Consider the following 19,938-nt stretch of genomic DNA (forward strand, 5'->3'; position numbering starts at 1 on the left):
AAAAGCCACACATGATCTACCCTGAGTTTCTTTTTTTTTTTTTTATTTTATTTTATTTTTAAACTTTACAATATTGTATTAGTTTTGCCAAATATCGAAATGAATCCGCCACAGGTATACCTGGGTTCCCCATCCTGAACCCTCCTCCCTCCTCCCTCCCCATACCCTCCCTCTGGGTCGTCCCAGTGCACCAGCCGCAAGCATCCAGTATCGTGCATCGAACCTGGACTGGAGACTCGTTTCATACATGATATTATACAGGTTTCAATGCCATTCTCCCAAATCTCCCCACCCTCTCCCTCTCCCACAGAGTCCATAAGACTGATCAGTGTCTCTTTTGCTGTCTCGTACACAGGGTTATTGTTACCATCTTTCTAAATTCCATATATATGCGTTAGTATACTGTATTGGTGTTTTTCTTTCTGGCTTACTTCACCCTGTAGAATAGGCTCCAGTTTCATCCACCTCATTAGAACTGATTCAAATATATTCTTTTTAATGGCTGAGTAATACTCCATTGTGTATATGTACCACAGCTTTCTTATCCATTCATCTGCCGATGGGCATCTAGGTTGCTTCCATGTCCTGGCTATTATAAACAGTGCTGCGATGAACATTGGGGTACACATGTCTCTTTCCCTTCTGGTTTCCTCAGTATGTATGCCCAGCAGTGGGATTGCTGGATCATAAAGCAGTTCTATTTCCAGTTTTTTAAGGAATCTCCACACTGTTCTCCATAGTGGCTGACTAGTTTGCATTCCCACCAACAGTGCAAGAGGGTTCCCTTTTCTCCACACCCTCTCCAGCATTTATTGCTTGTAGACTTTTGGATCGCAGCCATAAGACCTCGCCTTTAACACAGATTTTGTGGAGTAGGCAAGAATCAGCAAAGAAACACTGGAGTGAGAAACACCTCAATCTCCACACTGTCAGTATTACAGGGTATACCTTGAAGTATATGCGTGTGTGAGTATATGTGCGAATATGTGTGTGTTTGGGAGACCCAAATGTTGCGCTGACATTCTTCCTCACTTACAAAACTGGGGAAGTCAACACATCTGTGCAGTGGTTTGCAGGGGCTGTCATGCTCCTCTGAGTTGTCCTTTCCTCTGAGTACACTGAGCCTTTGTTATGTGCCTGGGAGAGACACACTATCTTTGTAATCCTCACCAAAGCCCTACTGGTAGGTATTATACTCATTTCATAGATGAAGAGCTGGAGGCTTGGAAAGGTTAACTAACTTTCCCAGGAGTGGAATGAGGGAGACATTCTATGGCTTAAGCATACTAGGTGTCAGTAGCATCACTTGCTCATCAGTCCAATTTGCAGTCAACTGCTCTTAAGCTCAGTTCTACTTGCCACTGTTTGGGATGCTGACTGATTCACAGTGCTGTATTCTAAACTCCAGATCTTGGTTAGTTTCCATAATATCAGTGTTCTGTTTTTACTGTTTTGTTGCAAGTCACTTCAGCATAATGCAAGCCATGCCCTAAAATATTTATTCCCAGCTTCAATAACTCATTTGATACAAAGAACAGGGTCACTTATCAATCTGTGGGCTATGTCATGGGCCCTTATGCCAAAGCAGTAGGAAGTGTGTCTTTTTTTTTTAATGTAACAAGCATTGGGGATTAAAATTTTTTTTCCATCTGATTATCTTTGTAGCATCCATGGCTTGAGATGTGAAAGGTCATCTCATTACACAATTGGTACAGGCACCTGAAAATTCAGGTGGTGATTTCTTTCAGGTGTCTCAAAGGGGTCTGCTCATCTCTTTGTGCAGATATATTTATTTCTTTCACAGAAATACAATTAAAGAAGTTTACAATTTGATATTTATAGTCAATAGAGAAGTGGAGAATAGTTGGAAAAAGAAATGAATTTATAACTAATCCAGGTCTTAGAACTTTTCCTGTTTAAAACAAACAGACAGTATGTGTTTGGGTTGATTTCTGTGCTGTATTTTCAGAAGACATGTGTACACTTTGCTATGAGTTATTTGATGTGTGTCTGCAAATATAGCTCATGACCAAATACATAAGGGATGATGGGTTTTGGGGTGGATAGAAGATAAACCCCCCAAGGTTTTATGTGCATTGTCATGTTATGTGTCTCTTTGTTTGTAAAGGATCCTGGCTTTTCATTGTCAGTAGTAGAGTGGGATCCTGGTTCAACCATCATAAAAGGAAATTTAAGCTCTCATCCAGATAGAAGGCTAGCAGTAGTTCAGCTTCATTGTTACACTAGCTATTTAAAGACCTCACCAAGTATGCCTCACCAAGTATGCATGTTCCTTTCATCTTTCTGCTCTGCCATCTTCAGATTGTACCCCATGGTCTCAAGGTAGCTGTCAGAGTTCCAGCAGTCTTACACCAGACAGTGTCCAGCAGCCCTTGAACTCATCTCTTTTTATTACCAAACTGACCTTTCCCAAAAGTGTCCCAGAGACCTCTTTTCAAAATTTTCATTGGCCAGACTGGATCATGTGGCCATCCTAAATGGATGGCTCATTGTCAAGGGCTATTATCAAGACAGATTGAGATTTACTTTGAGGCGGCTGCAGCCTCACCTTGCTGTGTGTCACGTGGGGTAAGGGTAGTGGCTACTTGAATAAATCAGGATTCTGACAGCAAGGAGGAAAGCATGGAATGGATCTGGGGCAGGTAACCTAGAGTATCTGCTCCAATGGGTGTGTGAGGAGAGACAAGACAGGGTGAATTGGAGAGGATTCATCTGGTGCTTCCACTGTGCAGCATAGGGGAAATGTACACTTGTCCTCACAGTTACCTGGAAGACTTTTATTATCTAGATCTGTGGTTCTCAGAATTTAAAGCATGTTTATCATATCTGACTGCACATTGGAATCACCTAGGGGGCGTAAAAAATATTGATGCCTGTGACCCAGAGATGCTGATAGATAAATTGGGGTGAAGTCTGGGGTTTCTAGCATGTAGGCAAGATTGACAGAGAAGGCAATGGCACCCCACTCCAGTACTCTTGCCTGGAAAATCCTATGGATGGAAGAGCCTGGTAGGTTGCAGTCCATGGGGTCGCTAAGAGTTGGATACGACTGAGCGACTTCACTTTCACTTTTCACTTTCATGCATTGGAGAAGGAAATGGCAACCCACTCCAGTGTTCTTGCCTGGAGAATCCCAGGGATGGGGGAGCCAGGTGGGCTGCCGTCCATGGGGTCTCACAGAGTCGGACATGACTGAAGAGACTTAGCAGCAGCAGCAGGCAAGATTGAGAAACACTAGTATAGATCAGCAGTTCGCAAAATATTGCCTAAAGAACACTAGCCCTGAATGAAGTGCTGTAATACCAGCACTTGGTTATAGGGGTTTGGGAATCATTACACATGATATTGTTCACACTTATCCCAGGAGATTCACAGTGCACATTTAGCATATTAAAAGCTCTAACAATTCCCATGCTAAAGAATTTATATGTCCAGTGTTTCCCACATTTGATCTAGAAACATTTAAGGGAGGACGACACCTGTTATGAGTTGAATTCTGTCCCCTAAAGAGATAGGTTGAAGTCCCAGCCCCCATACTGGGTAGAAGGCCATGTGACAACTGAGGCAGAGGTTATAGTGATGCACCTACAAGCCAAGGAATGCCAAGGATTGCTGGCACACGCTAGAAGCTAAAAGAGAGGATTCCTTCATAGAGCCTACCACAGGAGCATGGCCTTGTCAGCACCTTGATTGTGGACTTCTATCCTCCAAAACTCTGGAGCAATACGTTTTTATTGTTTTAAGCTACCCAGTTTGTGGTACTTTGTTCTGGCAACCCTAGCAAACTAATATGACATCCCTTAGCATCTGTTGGACCACAGTTTGGGAAACCCTGAGCTAGAATCATTCAAAGACAACTCCTGACTGACCGAGAAGATGAAATAATTAGTCTGTAGAGGGGATCTTTTCCCCACGAACTCCAGACAATATTTGTTTTATTTCTAAGAGGAAATACATTTGAACAGTATCATAGTGGTGGCAACTATATGTATGTATTTCTCTTATCTTTTTTTGCTTGCCAGGCTTGGTGACTCTAATATGGACACAGAAAAGTACTAACCTGGAGAGATTACAGAATCACTGGTAAGTGTAGGCCTAATGTGCTGGCCTTCCCCTATTCTATAGATCATGCCTGGACCAACAGCTTAAATTTGGGGCATAGTTGAAACAGGTTGAGGGTGCCAGACCTCAGACAACAGGCTGCTCACTGCTGCTTCCAGGCTCCTGTCTTTTACATTTAATGCCCAGAAAACTGAGTATCTTCATCAGTAGCAAATCCACGATCTCTCCTTCCTCCGACAGCTGCAGAGGGAGAAAGAACCATGTGACTTAGGTAGAGCTATTCTCTTCAGGGGCTTTTCTTTCTTATGGGGAAACCATGGTTTTTTCATCCACTTTGGTCCCTGCCAAAGTGATAACACTGTTTAGAGTTGCTTTTGTTTTGGAATTGACCTCCTTCTGGGAATCTTAAGGGTATTCTTGCCTGCCTTTATCCCCAGGGATTTCCTTCTTCCCCTCCATTGAAAATGACAAGATGCCCTCTACCACCCCCAACAAAGGCTATTAGGAATTTGTGTACAAAGACCCTCCTGTGTTGCTGCTGGGAATGTGAACTGGAGAAGAGTTTGGTGGTTTCTCAAATTTAAGCCAAAGTGACCATATGACATCTTTTCTAGCCCCAAGATGGAGCCACTCCTGCCCGGGGTGCCATGTCAGCAAATTGAAACTTGTGTATCTTTTGTATCTCTGTAAAGATTCCCCCAGCAATGCAGTATAGCCAGTCAGCCAGTCCCCAGACGCTAGACCACTCCAGGCTCTATACTTAATTCCTCTTTCTTCTCACCCCAAACAAGGCTGACTCTGTGGCCCTGGCCAATCAGATATTTTCTGTTTTCTACTTCCTTATCCTTTATTCTTTATCCTTTAAAAGTTTCCTGCCTTACACCCCATTTTGCAGATCTCTGAATGGAGACAGTCCACTTCATGAAATATTAACTTTTGTTTGTCATCACCTAAAATCCAAGGGGTTCTCAGTCTTGACTGTACATGCAGACCACACAAGAAATTTTAGGAATACCAGTGGCTGGATCCTTCCCCCAGGGATTCTGTTTTTATTTGCCTCAGGTGCAGTAGCAGGCATTTCCAGAAGCCCCCAGATGATTCTAGTCTACAGGCATAGCTGGGAATCACCGATGTAATGAACAGAGTCCCAAGCTGGGAATTGGAGATGTGATTCTAGTCTGCCTTTCATTTGCTATGATCTTGGGGAATTAATTTCCTCCTTCTGGGCCTCAGTTTCCCTTCCTGTGAAATGAGGGCCTTGAGCTACAGTGATCCTTTAGTTCCCCTAATGTCTGATGCTGCTCAGCCAGCCTCTTCTTAGTTCAAGGTCAGTGACTTTTGAAGACCAAGCCAAAGGGACCCACCTGATAATATTTTTGCTCTTCATTGAACGCCACCAGGATGACAGAAATAAACAGATTCAGCACCACAAATGTCACGAAAACGATGCAGGACCCAATTAGGAAGGAGCCGAGCAATGGGCTGTAGTCCAGGACCTGTCAGGAAGAGAACCAGAATCATCCCTCAGGGTCCTGTGTGCTAGTGGTCACTTCCCTCAGTAGGCACCTTCAGAGGGAAGCTGGTCCTTAGAGCTAGGCAGATCCTGGAGCCAGGAAGTTTCCCTTCTGCCTGGGGACTGAGAGTGTGGGCATTGCTCTCAAAAGCTGCCCGGAGATGGAAAGGGCAGCCCCTCTCTTCCCCACTGCTGCCGTTTTCAATATGGGTGTCATTCTGGCTAGGCCCAGGAGCATTCCCTTCTAGACACCCACCAGCACAGCCTTCCCCTGATTAGCCAGTGTCTGATGTTCTGTAGACAGGGGTCCCCAGAGTGAGCTATGAGAACCTTTTTATTTGTGTGGAGTTGCCCTGCGCTTGTCAGGCCATGGACCCAAGGGGTGACATCCACTGGGGAGGCATTTGAGGGGGCGCTTTCTCTAATTTTCATAAAGGTCTGGTGTTGATGGTAGTGTCCATACCCTCCTCACTGCCTCTCCCCTCCATTACCTCCTCGTAGTTGAAGATTCCCAGCTGAAGGCTGATCATTGTTTCTGCTGCATCAAAGAGGCTTTTGTAGGAACGGAGTTTCCAACCAAAGATTAAGTTTGACTGTTAAGGAAAGAGTCCTTATGAACAAGGAAAGAAACCATGCCACCCCCAAAGGGTGTTGTTTGACAGCAGAGTCAGCAGTCTGGATCAGCCACATCCTTGGCCTGGCAATACTGTCCGTGTCACAGGGCCTTCAGATGGGTGTGTGTACACACTTAGTTCTGTAGGGGATGCACATGCACCTGGGCTCACACACCAACACTCGGAGGCCACTGCTGTGGTCTCCCAGATGGTCACTCTAAGGCTCAGTAATGGTGCTGTGCTCTCTGCAGCCCCAACCTCTTTGCTCTGGAGGATTTGGGTTAGATGCACAACAGGCTTCTGCCTGGGCAAGACCAGCCTCCCCACCATGGTTTCCTCTCACCACAGTTACCCCCTCCTCAAAGATTTCCCCATAGCTTTTGCATCAGAGGGAAGCCCAGCAGTTCCTCGGCCCTGAGTTGGTGACTCCTGGTCCCACAGGACACTGCAGTGTCCTTGCAGCCCACACACTGTAGATGGAGGACTGAAAAAATCCACATGAATTAAAGGATGGGATGGGGTACTTTTAACAAAGCCAGATTCCAGCTTCTTAGCCAATACCCTCCATCACTTATTCAGCACACTTCACCCCATTTCTGAGGGTGAGAGAGGAAGATGAGGTGGGGTCAGTGGAGTGAGAGCCAGGACTGGGGTGAAAAGGGCAGGGAAAAGGTTAGAGGTGGAGTGAAGACTAGGATATGATAGACTGCCGTACGGTATGGACATTAGGGGGATGACAGAGGTGAGAGACTGGATGGGGCAGGGTGAGCATTGGGAAGGGGGCTGGCGTGGGTTGGGACTGGGTGAAGGTCACAGAGAGGTGGGAGCCTGGGTTACAGTGGGAATCATAGACTTGGAGAGGATGGGGCTGAAGCTTATCTAGATGGAAATCAGCATGTGGCAGAGGGTCTTTGTTTCTCATTTTACTCAATAGTAAACAAAATAATTGATAGTTCAAAAAAATTTTTTTTTCAGTCACATAAGGGCATGATTGTCAAAAAGCTCTCAGTGTTAAGGGGCTAAATGAAGTGGTTTCAGCCCTTCAAAGTTCATGCCTCATGTGTAAGGCATCAGGAACCAACATGGCCTGCAGTCGTGTCCATCCTGTCTCCCCCATCTCTGACCCACCTCAGGGTCAGGGACTGCCCACTTCACCTCTGCATCCCCTGGCCTGAGGGAGGGCTCTGTGCATGTCAGAGTAACTGAAATGTCAGGAGAACTGGCCCTTAAGGCAGAGTAGGCACAGAAAGGAATGCTTCGTGGCAGATAGTTGGTCCCTTCAGTCTTAGAGAGTACATTTCCTCACTTTTACCCAATCGAGGTGTCCAGCCTCTGCCATTTGGGGTGACCAGTTCATGAGCTCCCAGCTGAAAGGCTCCAGACTCAGAAAGAAGATCCACCATCTCCCTCAGGTTCCCAGGGTTTTCCTAACCCCCCAACTCTCCACCACTCAGCAGCCTTTACTTCTGAGGAGACCAGCCCAGAAAGTTTTCCCAAAGGAGCCACTCACTGCAATGGAGTAAGCCAGGAGCATGATAAGGATGACAACGATAAAGCCTGAAATGTCCCCCCAGGCACGACGCAGAGCTGACGTGATCATGTTCATTTTGGGGTTCAGCCTGAACAGATGCCAAAGCTTCACTGTGGATAGGAGTACCAGGAAGGCGAGGATGTAGCCAAGGGCAGCGTCGGCTGCTGCAGTCTCGCTGAAGCTGATCCCTCTGTGGGACCAAATGGAGAGACTGGTCTCAGAGACAGTGAGAGCCTCAGCCAGTGCTCATCTGTCAAGATTAGCCTGATCATGGTCTGGGGACAGAGCTGTCCTAACTCCCCAGCCAGGCGATGATGAGGTGGTGGTCACAGTGAGGGTGAGCGTCCTGGTTACAAAAGGGACGGTGCTGGTGGTGGTCACGGGGCTACTACCTGACAATCTTGGTTAATGGCCACAGAGCTGAGGAAGATTGACAAAGGAGGAATCCTCCCAGAGTTGAGAGGACAGAGGTAAGGGAGTTCCATGAGCCTCCCCTCTTGGTTTGGGGGTCACTGGATGCCATGTCCTCCTGCACACCTGTCTGAGTGTATATCCACAGCATCCTTACATTTAAAGGAACAATGGAAGTACTACCCAGTTGCTGTGCTGAGGAACCTCAATTGCATTGTTCCATTTGCCCTTCAGGACCACAGGGTGAGGTATCACATCTCCATTTTACAGATAAGGACAGACAGTTGGTACAAGGTCACATAGCTAGAGATATAGTGATAAGACTAGTGGTGGAAGAATGAGAGTTGGGATCCAGCTGTGTCTCATTCCACAGTCCAGGCCCCTCCTGCTGTCCCACCCTGCCTTTCATGCCCCTTTTGTGCCTGCCTTTGTATGTCAATTCAGTCTTAATGTTGGTACATTATCGAGTGTGACTTATACCTCTATCTATTGACATGGATTGCGAACAGGTTATAGAAAAAAATTATATGATCTGAAGTTTATAAAAGCATTTAATATACATAATGCCTGAGAAAAACCATCCTTCTGTTTAACCTCCTGCCTTCCATTTTCTCCCCTTTGAGGCGTTTGTGAATGAAGTTTGTTAATGAAGGACACAGTCTAGGATAGAGTGCAGAGTTCAGATTCTAAGCTCTGCATTCCCTTGCTGTGTGACCTTGCAGAGACAACCTCTCTGAGCCTCAATTACTTCATCTGCAAAAAAGGGATAACATCATCTCTTAGAAGTTCTGGGAAGATTAAAGTAGATGAGATAATGCTTTTAAAGTGGTGTTTTTATGAATGTGTAAGGTATCCAACAATGACTCAATAAATGTTAGCCATATCTATACAATCAATGGATGTTTCAGAGTAAGTACCAAGATCCTGGAGACATAAACTAGGTTTGAATTATTTCTCTGCCACTTTTTCGTTTTGTGGCATTGGGGAAGTCCCGTTACCTCTCTAATTTCCTTATTTGTGAACTGGAGTGATGACAACATTTACCTCCATGGCTCCTCCTGAGGGTCCAATGTTAGTACCTCCTGCACAGCACAGAGTGGACTCTTGGTAAATGGTAGCAGACGTGTGTTGACTGGGCACTAATACTTGCAAAGACCCTGCCCCCAAAGCTGGGAGGGACCTTACAGAATGTCACATAGTCCTGTGCTTTGGTAAGATTTGCGAAAGATTCTATTTTTGTCTTTGAGTCCTCTCCAGTTGTGTATGCTTCAGACCCCAAGTCTAAGTGCTACAGCTAGAGTTATTTTTTACAGAGTAACCCTGGATCCTCTGAGGGCCAGCAGGATTTCTGAAGCCTCCCTCTGGGCCACTCAGAGCTGGAGGCAGCAGCGTCAGTGTTAGTGGTGGGAGCTGGGGCCTGAGGCAGAGCCACTTACTCTTCCCCGTGTTTTCGGTAGTGCTGGAGGTCACGCTCCACCAGGACGGCCCTCTTCACAAACACCGCCAGGGCACTCCAGCTGGCCAGGATGATGGCCAGCTCCAGAACGTTCCACTTGCTGTGGAAATAGCACCACTTTTGCTTCCTCAGGAGCTCGCCCTGGGAAAGGAGCCAGAGGTTCTAACAAAGACTGTGGATCCCTAGGGGTTTCTCAGAGCCCTGCCCTCATATGCATAGAGCACAGGGGCCTCTCCCCAATCCTGTGCATGGACCTCACCTGTCCCCGTCATCAGTCGAGGCTGCAGGATTTGTGGGTGTTTAAGAGAAAGTAGGATCTAATAAAAAAGCACTTAATTCTCTCAGATGCAAAGAAAAGGAGGGGGGAGAAGGGAGGAAGAAAATTCTCCCCTCAAAAAAGCATTTACTTTAGAAAACTTATAATTGTGAATTCTTTCTCTGCCTCTTTGAGATGGAAGAACTTTCCTGGTGGCTCAGACAGTAAAGAATCTGCCTGCAATGCAGGAGATTCGGGTTTGATCCCTGGGTTGGAAAGATCCCCTGGAGAAGGAAATGGCAACCCACTCCAGTACTCTTGCCTGGAAAATCCCATGGAGGAAGGAGCCTGGCGGGCTACAGTCCACGGGGACGCAGAGAGTCAGACATGAGTGACTAACACACAAAAAAGCCAATACGTAAGAACGGACTTGACCCTTAATTTGAGGTGTATGTACATCTTTTTAAAGCTAGACAATCCTCTTAAGGGAAGTGAAGTCATTCAGTCTTGTCTGACTCTTTGCAACCACATGGACTGTAGCCCACCAGGCTCCTCCGATCCATGGGATTTTCCAGGCAAGAGTACTGGAGTGGGTTGCCATTTCCTTCTCCAGGGGATCTTTCCAACCCAGGGATCATACCCGAATCTCCTGCATTTCAGGCAAACGCTTTACTGTCTGAGCCACCAGGGAAGCAAAAACAATCGTCTTACCCAATGTTAAAAGTCAGAAAATTTTTTCTCAAGGGCCAAGGAGTCATCTCTTTGAAATATAGTCATCAAGGAAGATAGAGCCCTTATCTCCCAGTCTCTCTGGGAAGGTAGGAGCCAAGCCACTTGGTTACAAGTTGGAAAATTACCTCCTGTTTTAAACATAGAAGAAGTCTGTTTTTTTCATTTGGTAAAGGCAGTTAGCAAACTCAGGTGGCTACCACAATTAACAGGTGAACTTAGGCTGAACTAGTGGTATAAACAATCCTGCTGCTGCTGCTAAGTCGCTTCAGTCATGTCCGACTCTGTGCGACCCTATAGACGGCAGCCTACCAGGCTCCCCCGTCCCTGGGATTCTCCAGGCAAGAACACTGGAATGGGTTGCCATTTCCTTCTCCAATGCATGAAAGTGAAAAGTGAAGTCACTCAGTTGTGTCCGACTCTTAGTGACCCCATGGACTGCAGCCCACCAGGCTCCTCCGTCCATGGGATTTTCCAGGCAAGAGTACTGGAGTGGGGTGCCATTACCTTCTCCAGGGGATGTTTCCAACCCAGGGATCATTGAGATTCCTGCAATCTAGTGGTATAAACAATCCTATAGTGGTATAAATGGTATTCCAAGTCCTCTTAAGGATTAATCAACATTAATTTTAAGAGTGGGTGTGTATCTGCCTGAAGATACGCAAGGGTGAGATTTCTTTGTCTTTACAACCTCTTTATCAGATTGTCTGGGATGAGCTTCACATTCGGTTTAATGCTTTGTTGTTTAGTTGCTAAGTCATGTCCAACTCTTTGAGACCCCATGGACTGTAGCCCGCCAGGCTCCTCTGTCCATGGGGATTCTCCCAGGCAGGAATACTGGAGTGGGTTGCTGTTTCCTTCTCTGGGGGATCTTCCCAACCCAGGGATTGAACACATGGCTCCTACATGGGCAGGCAGATTCTCTACCACTGAGCCACTAGGGGGTTCAATGCCTAATCAATTTAAAAAAAAAAAAAAGTTGTTTTCTTAGGGGGAATGGGAGTTATTGTTAAATGGGAACAGTCTGTGGTCTTGCCCTCCCTCTCAGCCCTTTCCCGTACATGCAAGAGAATCTTGTGTTGTCTGTTCCCCTTCCCTCCTCTTTCCCACTCCTCTGGAAGAAGGACATGTGTTTGGCTGGTAAGAGGCTAAATTCACCTCTTTTATAAAGAGATGGAGGGATTTTTAACTGTTTAAGCAGTGTGATGAGAAGGATTTAAGAATTTTAGAGGCTTTCTGAAGCAGCTGCAGGCAGAGTGTGAGGGCTATGGAGAGGAGAGGTGGGTGGTGGATGGGCCTCCTTTGATGTTGTTAGAGAAATGCAGGGACTTAAACTGCTATTAGGTAACTGTTGGCTGGTGGTTTTGAATTGGCAGTGCTTAGAGACTGTGTGGAATCCAGGTTTATGGATCAGTGTGCAACATGGTGGTAAATGTGGCAAAGGGGATCTTTCCTAATTCCTAGAGACCACCCAGGAAGGACCATCCTAAAAGTCTCAGTTCCTGAGAGGTGCCTGAGCTGGGTCAGCCCTCGGGCCCAGCAGGGGATGTGGAAGATTGCCATGGCACACAGCTAAGCAGAACACCTTCCTCTCCCTTCTCTAGGCCCCCTGTGAGGAAGAGGGGAGTAGGGAGAGAGAACAGGCAGGCACACGCCCACTCTGTCCTCACTCACGGAGCCGCAAGCCCGCCCCTCACCTGCACAACCATGTAGTAGAGGAGGAACAGGAAGTAGGCGATCTCCGCGGCTACCACGAAGGGGTGCCAGCCGTCAGTAAAGGGGTACAGGCGCAGGCTCTGCAGGTGCGCGTGTGCAAAGAAGGTTCCTGCAAAGCAGAGCGTGTTCTGCTCACCCACGGCCACATGCCCACTCAATACCGGAAGTCATCAGTGAGATGATGTGAACTCAAGCCCTTCTGAGGGATGGGCACGGGCAGAAAAGAAGGTAGAGGTCCTTCTAACCCACAGACCAAGGGACTGAAAGGGGAAGGCCAGAAACGGCTGCCGTATCTGACGGGACGGGGGAGCTACAGTAGAAGACAGGCCTCCGGCCTTTTCCTTCAGCATCGGCCACTGTGTGCTCATCACCTCCAGCCACAGCACACCTGCTTGCCTAACATCAATTTACTCCCAGTTGGCTTGTTTAAGGCTGTTTCATCTAAAGAGAACGCTGGAGATCAACTCAGCTGTTAACCAATATGCCTAAAATTCAACCTTCTTTAGAATTCTTTTTCATCCATTTATGTCTTTTCCTAAACCAATTTGACTAATAAGGCTACTGCCTGCAAAGATAAAGCCAGTCCGAAAAATGGCAGACTGGAGAGACACAAATCACCTGAGGCCTTGCTGACATCAGTGGGCTGCTGAATCAACTAGACCAGAAGCCGACACCACACTTCTCATTTGTAGAAATAAATTAATCAGGTTGTGTTGGGGACAAATTGTTGAAAAGGTTCTTAAACAGCCAAAGAGATAGGCAAAAAGAAATAGGAAATTACAAGACGTGCGAATAAATCCCCCAAAAAGGATTTGAAAGAAACTTTTGGCAGTAGTGAATGATAATAAAAGTTGAAAGCCTTTTACTTTTCACTTTACACAGTCCTGAAATTTTAAAAGAACTACAAATATTACTTTTTAAAATATGTAATTTACAGAATTCCCTGGCTGTCCAGTGGTTAGGACCCTGTGCTTCCACTTCAGGGGACCCAGGTTCAATGCCAGGTCAGGAAAGTAAGATCCCACATGTCACAAAGAGTGGCCAGGAAAAAAAAAGTCATATTTTAAAAGTTTAATTTTTAAAAAAGAGGTGGTTGATTTTAGGAAAATTGATTATTAGCTGAAGAGGCCTTAGATCAGTGTTTTTAGTGGATTATGATTAGCATTAAAAAAGGGTGGAAAGCAGGGAATGGAGAGAAAGAATAGAACACAAAATAGTATTACATGTAGTTAAGGAAATTATTTTTGAAGCCCTTGTCTCAGTTATGTTTTAATATATTGGTATGTGTGTATTAGAATTTGATGTAAAATGAACTTTTACATGTAGGTTGCATGTAACTTTTGCATTGTACATTGAGATACCGCAAATAAAGTGTGATTTAGGTGAAGTTATCTGTTACCAGGTCACCCCCTCCCCAGCCCTTCATTGCTAGGCCCCCATCCCCACACACAGGAGAGTGGAAAGCTCAAGAACATGAGCTGCCTTCAGACCCCAACTGTCTCCCAGACTTGAGAGACAGGCCAGAGAGAAATGCAGGCAGCCAGAAAGAAGGGTGGAACAGTCCTGAAACTTTGCCTTTAGGGGCAAAGGCAGAACCAAGACCCTTTGGCAGTATTGCCCAAACAACCTTTTGCCCTGGAGCTCTGGCCTGGGGGTGAGGAGCCCTAGCCCAGAGGGAGGGGTGTCTATCATCTGGAACATGCAGATAGGTTCACAGGCAAGCCTGCCCACCAAGGGCGCTGGTCTCCAGGGTCAGAGTGACAATGCAGAACAGGTTGACGTTAGCGTTGTAGACCGTGAACTCCACAAACACGGCTCTGGTCAAGCTGTCCAGCCAGGTGTTGTCAAAGAGATACTGGAGGGTTCTGTGGGAAGAGGAGCATTTAGAGGTGTCTCAATACACAGGGGCTCCCTGTCCTCTCAGCCCAGGGAGGAGCCCAACGCTTCCTGTCAAGATTCTTCCCCAGGCCCCAGGGCCTTCAGGCTGCTCCTGGGAGTGCAGAGGTTCTAAAACTCTGGTCCCCAGACTGCTAGCATCACATCATTTGGAAACTTGTTAGAAATGCAAATTCTCAAGCTCCACCCTGGATCTCCCCAGTCAGAATCTCTGGGGGTGGGGACCTGGGAATCTGTGCTTTGGTGATCCATCCAAGGGATTATGATGTGGTTTTTTGGTTGGTTTTAACCATTATCCATCTCTATCTTTTTAAAGTGTACTTGATGTACAACGTTAGTTCGGATGTACAGCATAGTGATTCAGTGTTTTTATAGATTTTAATAACTTCCATTAAAAGTTATTACAAAGTAAGACCTATAATTCTCTGTGCTGGACAATATATCCTTGTTGCTTGTCTATTTCATTTTCATTTTTATTATTTTTTTGGCATGTGGAGTAGCATGAGAGATCTCAGTTCCCTGACCAGAAAGATCAAATCCATGCTCCCTGCAGTGGAAGCATGGAGTCTTAACCACTGGACCACCAGGGAAATCCCAATCTTGTACATAGTACTTAGTATCCGATGCATTTTAAAGTTTGAGGACATGGTGTTAGAGGAGCCACATAGAACATTAGGGGCTTAGGCAGGCAGCAGCTACAGCTGCCACAGTCCCTCTAGGGCTGGCAGTTCACAAAACCAGTTCCCAGAGATCTGCTCACAGGTGTTGTGGAAACAGCATGTGCCAGAGGGACCTAGGTTCAAAACTTGCCTGCCTCGTGGGCAAGCTGATAACATCTCAAGGTCTCAGCTTCCTCATCTGCAGTGGTGTTAACCCCAGTGCCTCGGGATCATTATAAAGAGAAAATAGAAATATGTGTGTGTGTGCATGCAGTATTAATAATAATAGCTGTTATTAGAGCAGTAATGATGGGCCTGTTTTAAAATTTGCCCCATCCCTGGTGAGTTTGGGGCTTCCCTGGTAGCTCAACTGGTAAAGAATCTGCCTGCAATGTGGGAGACCCCAATTTGATTCCTGGGTCGGGAAAATCCCCTGGAGAAGGGAAGAGCTACCCATTCCAGTATTCTGGCCTCAAGAATTCCATGGGGTTGCAAAGAGTCACACGTGACTGAGCGACTTTCACTTTTCTGGTGGGTTTGCACCCTGCTGAATGTGTCAGTTCTGAGTGGCAGGAAAACACCTCTTATGTGGAAATAGACTATTTCTGGCCTGTCCTTAATCCCAGGGGACCCCGCCAGGTGTTTTCTTTTGGAGTTTGTTACCTCTGTTCCTTGATGTTGTAATAATGCAGCGGAGGAGCCAGAGGTTCACACGTGTTTACTCACTCACATGGATCTACACCGCTAACAGTGCCAGGTTTCATACCTCCGACACTAGAGCGTGCTGGGAGAGGCAGTGTGCGTGAGCCCTGCCTGTCCCCACACATTCATGCCGAGTGTTCAGAAACTCAAGGCTCTGGCTGGGCTTTACCCAGGCCTCATCTCAGCACTGAGTTTGCAGTGAGCAGCTTCAAGGAATGGGGTGAGGTCCTCCTTCAGACAAAGAGCAGGCTTGCTTCTGCCACTGTAGAAACAGTGGATAAAGTGCTCCATGCACAGTGTTCCTCCTTGGTGCTGTCACTCCCTGCAGGGCAAGCATCTATCATGGCTCTTCCTGGGGACTGACTCCCATCGCCATGAAGCTCTGCTACTGTTTTTTGCTGTGAGGAGTGAAATCCTTTGTCTCTGACCTAGGAGTCTTGTGTCTTCTGCCAGCATCCATGAAACAAACTAGCATGTTAGCTTATGAGTAGGTAAAACCTCAGAACTTGCAAATTCGTGGTTAAGGTTTAAGAGCCCTAACCACTTCCTACTTGCCTGGTGGTGGGTGCTTTGTGTGGTCCTGAGTTCCCCATCCCTCTACTGTTTCTAACTGAGGCCACCAGGCTTGGTGCCCAAAGCTGAGAATCCTGGAGGCAGGATTTCTCTTCCAACTTGGAGACTGTATAGTTCCCAGAGGCCTGAAAATACAACCTGAGTGCCTCTGAATCCCCCAGGCCCTCTCCACAATGATAAAATGAGCTTGGCTCAGCCCTGTTTTGAAGGCTGCACCCACCAATCAGACCTGGAATCAAGCAAATGTCTTTCCTCTGCTGCACATGAATCAAGTGAGCCTTACCTTGATGCACTTTGGCGATCAGTCCCCAAGGAGACCACGTAACCTCCTCCCCGGTACACGGTGAGTTTGCCCCAGAGGGGATACCCTCGGCGCTGGCTCTGGCTCTGGTACCGCCAAGCCTGGGAGAAGTCATTGCTGTTGTTGAGGACGGAGGCATTCCAGCCTTCCCCATAGTCTGACAGGTCTTCCACATCCAGGGAATATGGTGCATGGCACCTGTCAAGGAAAGCCTGCAGCTGCGGGGCAAGAAGGCAGGAGCTCTCCTGGACCCTCACTTGGCGAATCTGGGCACTGCCAACCAGCTTGGCATTCCCATCAGTGACAAAGCCTGGGGATGAGAAACACGTGGGTAAATACAGCCATCAACACTGTCTTAACACATTCCAAGCTTTTTGGCCTGGATGCTAACATGACCTCCAGTGTACCCACGTAGAATCAGCCAAGAGAAGTTCATGGCCAACCACATTCAACCATTCATCACCGTCTCCCCCACTTCAACCTGGTCTACTTTTTGCATAACTTCTCTTGAGGAATGACACACCCTACCCAGGCGTCATCTTGGAGACCATTTTTGTCCTTTCCCCCGGTGCTCATCCTGTGAGTCAACAGGGCCCATCAGCAGTGCATCTTCGATGTCCCACCTCCGTTTCTCCATCACCTCTGCCTCTTGTCCTTACATCAGTCCCATCATTTCTCCCCAGCTTCCTAACCTACCTACCCTCTACTCCAGCTTCCATGTGCTGTTTATACCACAGAACTGATTATGTTACTGCCTCACAAAGAAGCTGTCAATGGCTCTTCACTTCCTTAAACATAAACTGAACTTCCAGAGCCTTCATGATATGGCCCCTGTTCCTCTCTTCTGCTTTGCTTCTCACAGGTCCTCTACTCCTACCCCACAAGGCAGCCACACTCAGCACTCTAGTTCCAGGAAGTGTAGTGCCTCAGTGTTTCAGGCTTGCCTTCACTCATGTTGTCCTTTCTGCCTGCCACATCATTTCCGTCTGGCCAACTCTGGCTCAGTTATCTAAGAAGGAGTTTCTCTCCTCTGCATTCAGGGAGGGTTAGGGGCCATCAGAGGGTCTCTCCTTCAAAGCATATGGTTCTGTGGTTATTGGTTCTCTGTAAGGCTGAGGCAGTGGCCCACTGCTGTTCCAAGAAAAGAGTGTGAAAGGTGCTAATACACATCCTGGGCTGGGCACAATACCTGGGTAATGACTGTACAGGTTGCTTACGAGGGTGGTGTTGGCCCATGTGAAGAACTGTTGGAAGCTCAGCACGGTTGAAAAGCCTTGGGTGAAGCTGTGCTCGAGGTGTCTGTTGAAGTGATAGGCGCTGGGGTCCCTCTGCCCATAGGCAACCAGCAGCAGCATCCACAGAAAGCCCAGGTACGCTGGGAAGGGAGGTACAGCCCCTCATCAGGCAGAAGCCCCAACTCCTACCAAGCGCAGGGCAAGATGTGGAAAGGCACATGGCTCAGAATAGTTGAGGTCTGTAGACCTGCCACTCGCCCTTCTGGTGACAAAGGAGCCAGTCCTTATAAGGACAGCAGAAAGGAGCAAAGTCCACAGGCCATGAGCCTCTGTCTGGGTTCAAATTCCAGCTCTGACATTTCCTACCCATGTGCCCTTCGCAAGTGACTTAACCCTGCTGTGCCTCCTTTTCCTTTTCCTCGTCTGTGAAGCGGAGATGAAAATTCTGTCACACAGAGTAGTGATGGAGTCAACAAGTTAATGTTCATAAAGCACTTACAATAGTGGCTACATGGACTTTGTGCTGTCTGAATGTTTCTTAAAGAAAATTTTTTAAAAATGGGGCTCCGGGGACTCCCCTGGTGGTCCAGGGCTTCCACTTCAGGGGGCACGGGTTCGATCCCTGGTTGGGGAGCTAAGACTCCACATGCTGTGTGGCACGGCCAAAAAAAGGCGGGTGCTCTGCCAAGTTGCAACGCTGAGGATAGGGCGATAAAGATGACAGATGTGTTCCCTGCCCTCATGCAGCTCACCAGTAAACAGATGAGTGTGACCTAAGGGCCATTAGGTACAAAGATTTAGTTTAGAAAGCCCGAAGTTAGAATCGCATGGGGGATGCATAACCTTACTGAACTGGAATCTCTGGGTCCAGGGCTTGGGAGTATGCATTCTGGCACCCCTCCCCTCACCTCAAGATGACTTACTGGGGTTCTGCCCACACCCCTCTTGTTCTTCATTCTGTATATGCAATTCCTACTCAAGCTCCCCAACTCTGTGCTTTAGCCATATGTGCTTGGCCAGTGGAAGCACAGACACAAGTATGGCCTCCTTGTCATGGCAACTATGGGAGAGTGTGTTTCATGAAACAAAGAAATGAACCAAGAAGGACGAAAATATGAGATCCAGGCCACAGCTTCAACACAGTAGAATAATAAAGAGAATTCTCAGGCCCCAGTGAAGAGGGACCTCAGAATGACAGTAGCTAGTCCTTACAAGAGCTTGTCAGAGGACTCCCGGAGAGATTCCCCCAGAAGTTGAAGAGACAAAATGTCTCATGTGAATGCACATCTCAAGAGACATCTAGAACACTAATCGGGGGTTGACCAATGCCTGGAAAACCAAATGAATAAACAGAACAAAAAGAGTAGAAAAAGAAAAGAGATTGCACCACATCTGTTCAAGTCTGTGTTAAGAACCAGCAAGTGCGAAGGTCACTCATAGGTAATCTTGGCTGCCTACCCAAGATTTCTCTGATTAAGGCAAATGCTTTCTGCTCCTTGAGGTGCATGGTTTTCATCTTCTCAATGTCAGAGGCCAGAGGCGGCTGGTAGATATCCCTTCTGCTGTTTCTTCGTGCTCGGAACAAGGCAGAGGGGTCTGTGAAAGTGAAGGGCATAAAAGCAGTCCCCCAAATGGGCAGTGGAACCAGGTCATACATTTGCAACCAAGAGACTCCCCTCACCAGGTACCACGGGACCCATCATTCCCCCTCTTCAGGAGCCATTTCCCAACACTGCCCTCCATTCCTCTGCCTGGGCTATCCCAGTGCCCAGGGTCCCGTCCCTTTTTCTCCAGGAACAGATGCCTCCCATTACTGTGGTCTCACTGATCACTGGATGCAGTCTTCCTGTGTTCCTGAACTCTAAGGTGGATTTCAGTGCTTCCCAAACTTGGAAAGATGAGGGTATATAATATCTCGAAGTCCTGTTATGTCTAATTCCAACTATCTTCTTTCTCAGACCACTTTATGAGCTATAATTTTCACGAACGCACCCTATAGAAGCCTACAATCCAGTGATGTTAGTAAATTTATAGAGTTGTGCCACCATCACCACAACCCAGCTTTAGAGTGTTTCTGTCACCCCTAGAGGTTCCCTCATGTCCCTGAAGTGAGTGTCTACTCCCACTCTATCTCCACCCTCAGCCTCATTAATTTGCTTTCTGTATCCATAGATTTTCTTTCTAGACTTTTCATATAAATAGAGTCATATGTACATAGTTTTTTGTATCTGGCATCTTTTACTTAGTGTAATGATTTGATGCT

General features: G+C 47.0%; 1 protein-coding gene and 1 long non-coding RNA gene across 3 annotated transcripts in view; one reads left to right on the forward strand and one right to left on the reverse strand.

The window, feature by feature from the left end:
• Window positions 1–19,938, forward strand: part of LOC129632447 (uncharacterized) — a 36,670-nt gene that overhangs the window by 1,567 nt on the left and 15,165 nt on the right. The window contains exon 2 of the long non-coding RNA XR_008704528.1: window positions 4,044–4,104. This is a non-coding gene — a long non-coding RNA (uncharacterized LOC129632447). The remainder of the gene's footprint in view (window positions 1–4,043; window positions 4,105–19,938) is intronic.
• The window catches only part of LOC129632443 (polycystic kidney disease protein 1-like 2), a 105,239-nt gene continuing 89,056 nt past the window's right edge, over window positions 3,756–19,938 (reverse strand). For both annotated transcript variants that reach the window (XM_055554070.1, XM_055554069.1), the window contains exons 34-43: window positions 19,134–19,271; window positions 17,630–17,815; window positions 16,423–16,750; window positions 14,041–14,174; window positions 12,291–12,418; window positions 9,589–9,749; window positions 7,721–7,931; window positions 6,088–6,189; window positions 5,448–5,579; window positions 3,756–4,323 (exon numbers count right to left, since the gene is read on the reverse strand). In XM_055554070.1, the coding sequence (XP_055410045.1) occupies window positions 4,210–4,323; window positions 5,448–5,579; window positions 6,088–6,189; window positions 7,721–7,931; window positions 9,589–9,749; window positions 12,291–12,418; window positions 14,041–14,174; window positions 16,423–16,750; window positions 17,630–17,815; window positions 19,134–19,271 (1,634 nt within the window). In that variant the 3' untranslated portion in view covers window positions 3,756–4,209. The remainder of the gene's footprint in view (window positions 4,324–5,447; window positions 5,580–6,087; window positions 6,190–7,720; window positions 7,932–9,588; window positions 9,750–12,290; window positions 12,419–14,040; window positions 14,175–16,422; window positions 16,751–17,629; window positions 17,816–19,133; window positions 19,272–19,938) is intronic.

Source organism: Bubalus kerabau, chromosome 17 (genome assembly GCF_029407905.1).
Source record: "Bubalus kerabau isolate K-KA32 ecotype Philippines breed swamp buffalo chromosome 17, PCC_UOA_SB_1v2, whole genome shotgun sequence".
Lineage (NCBI taxonomy): Eukaryota > Metazoa > Chordata > Mammalia > Artiodactyla > Bovidae > Bubalus > Bubalus kerabau.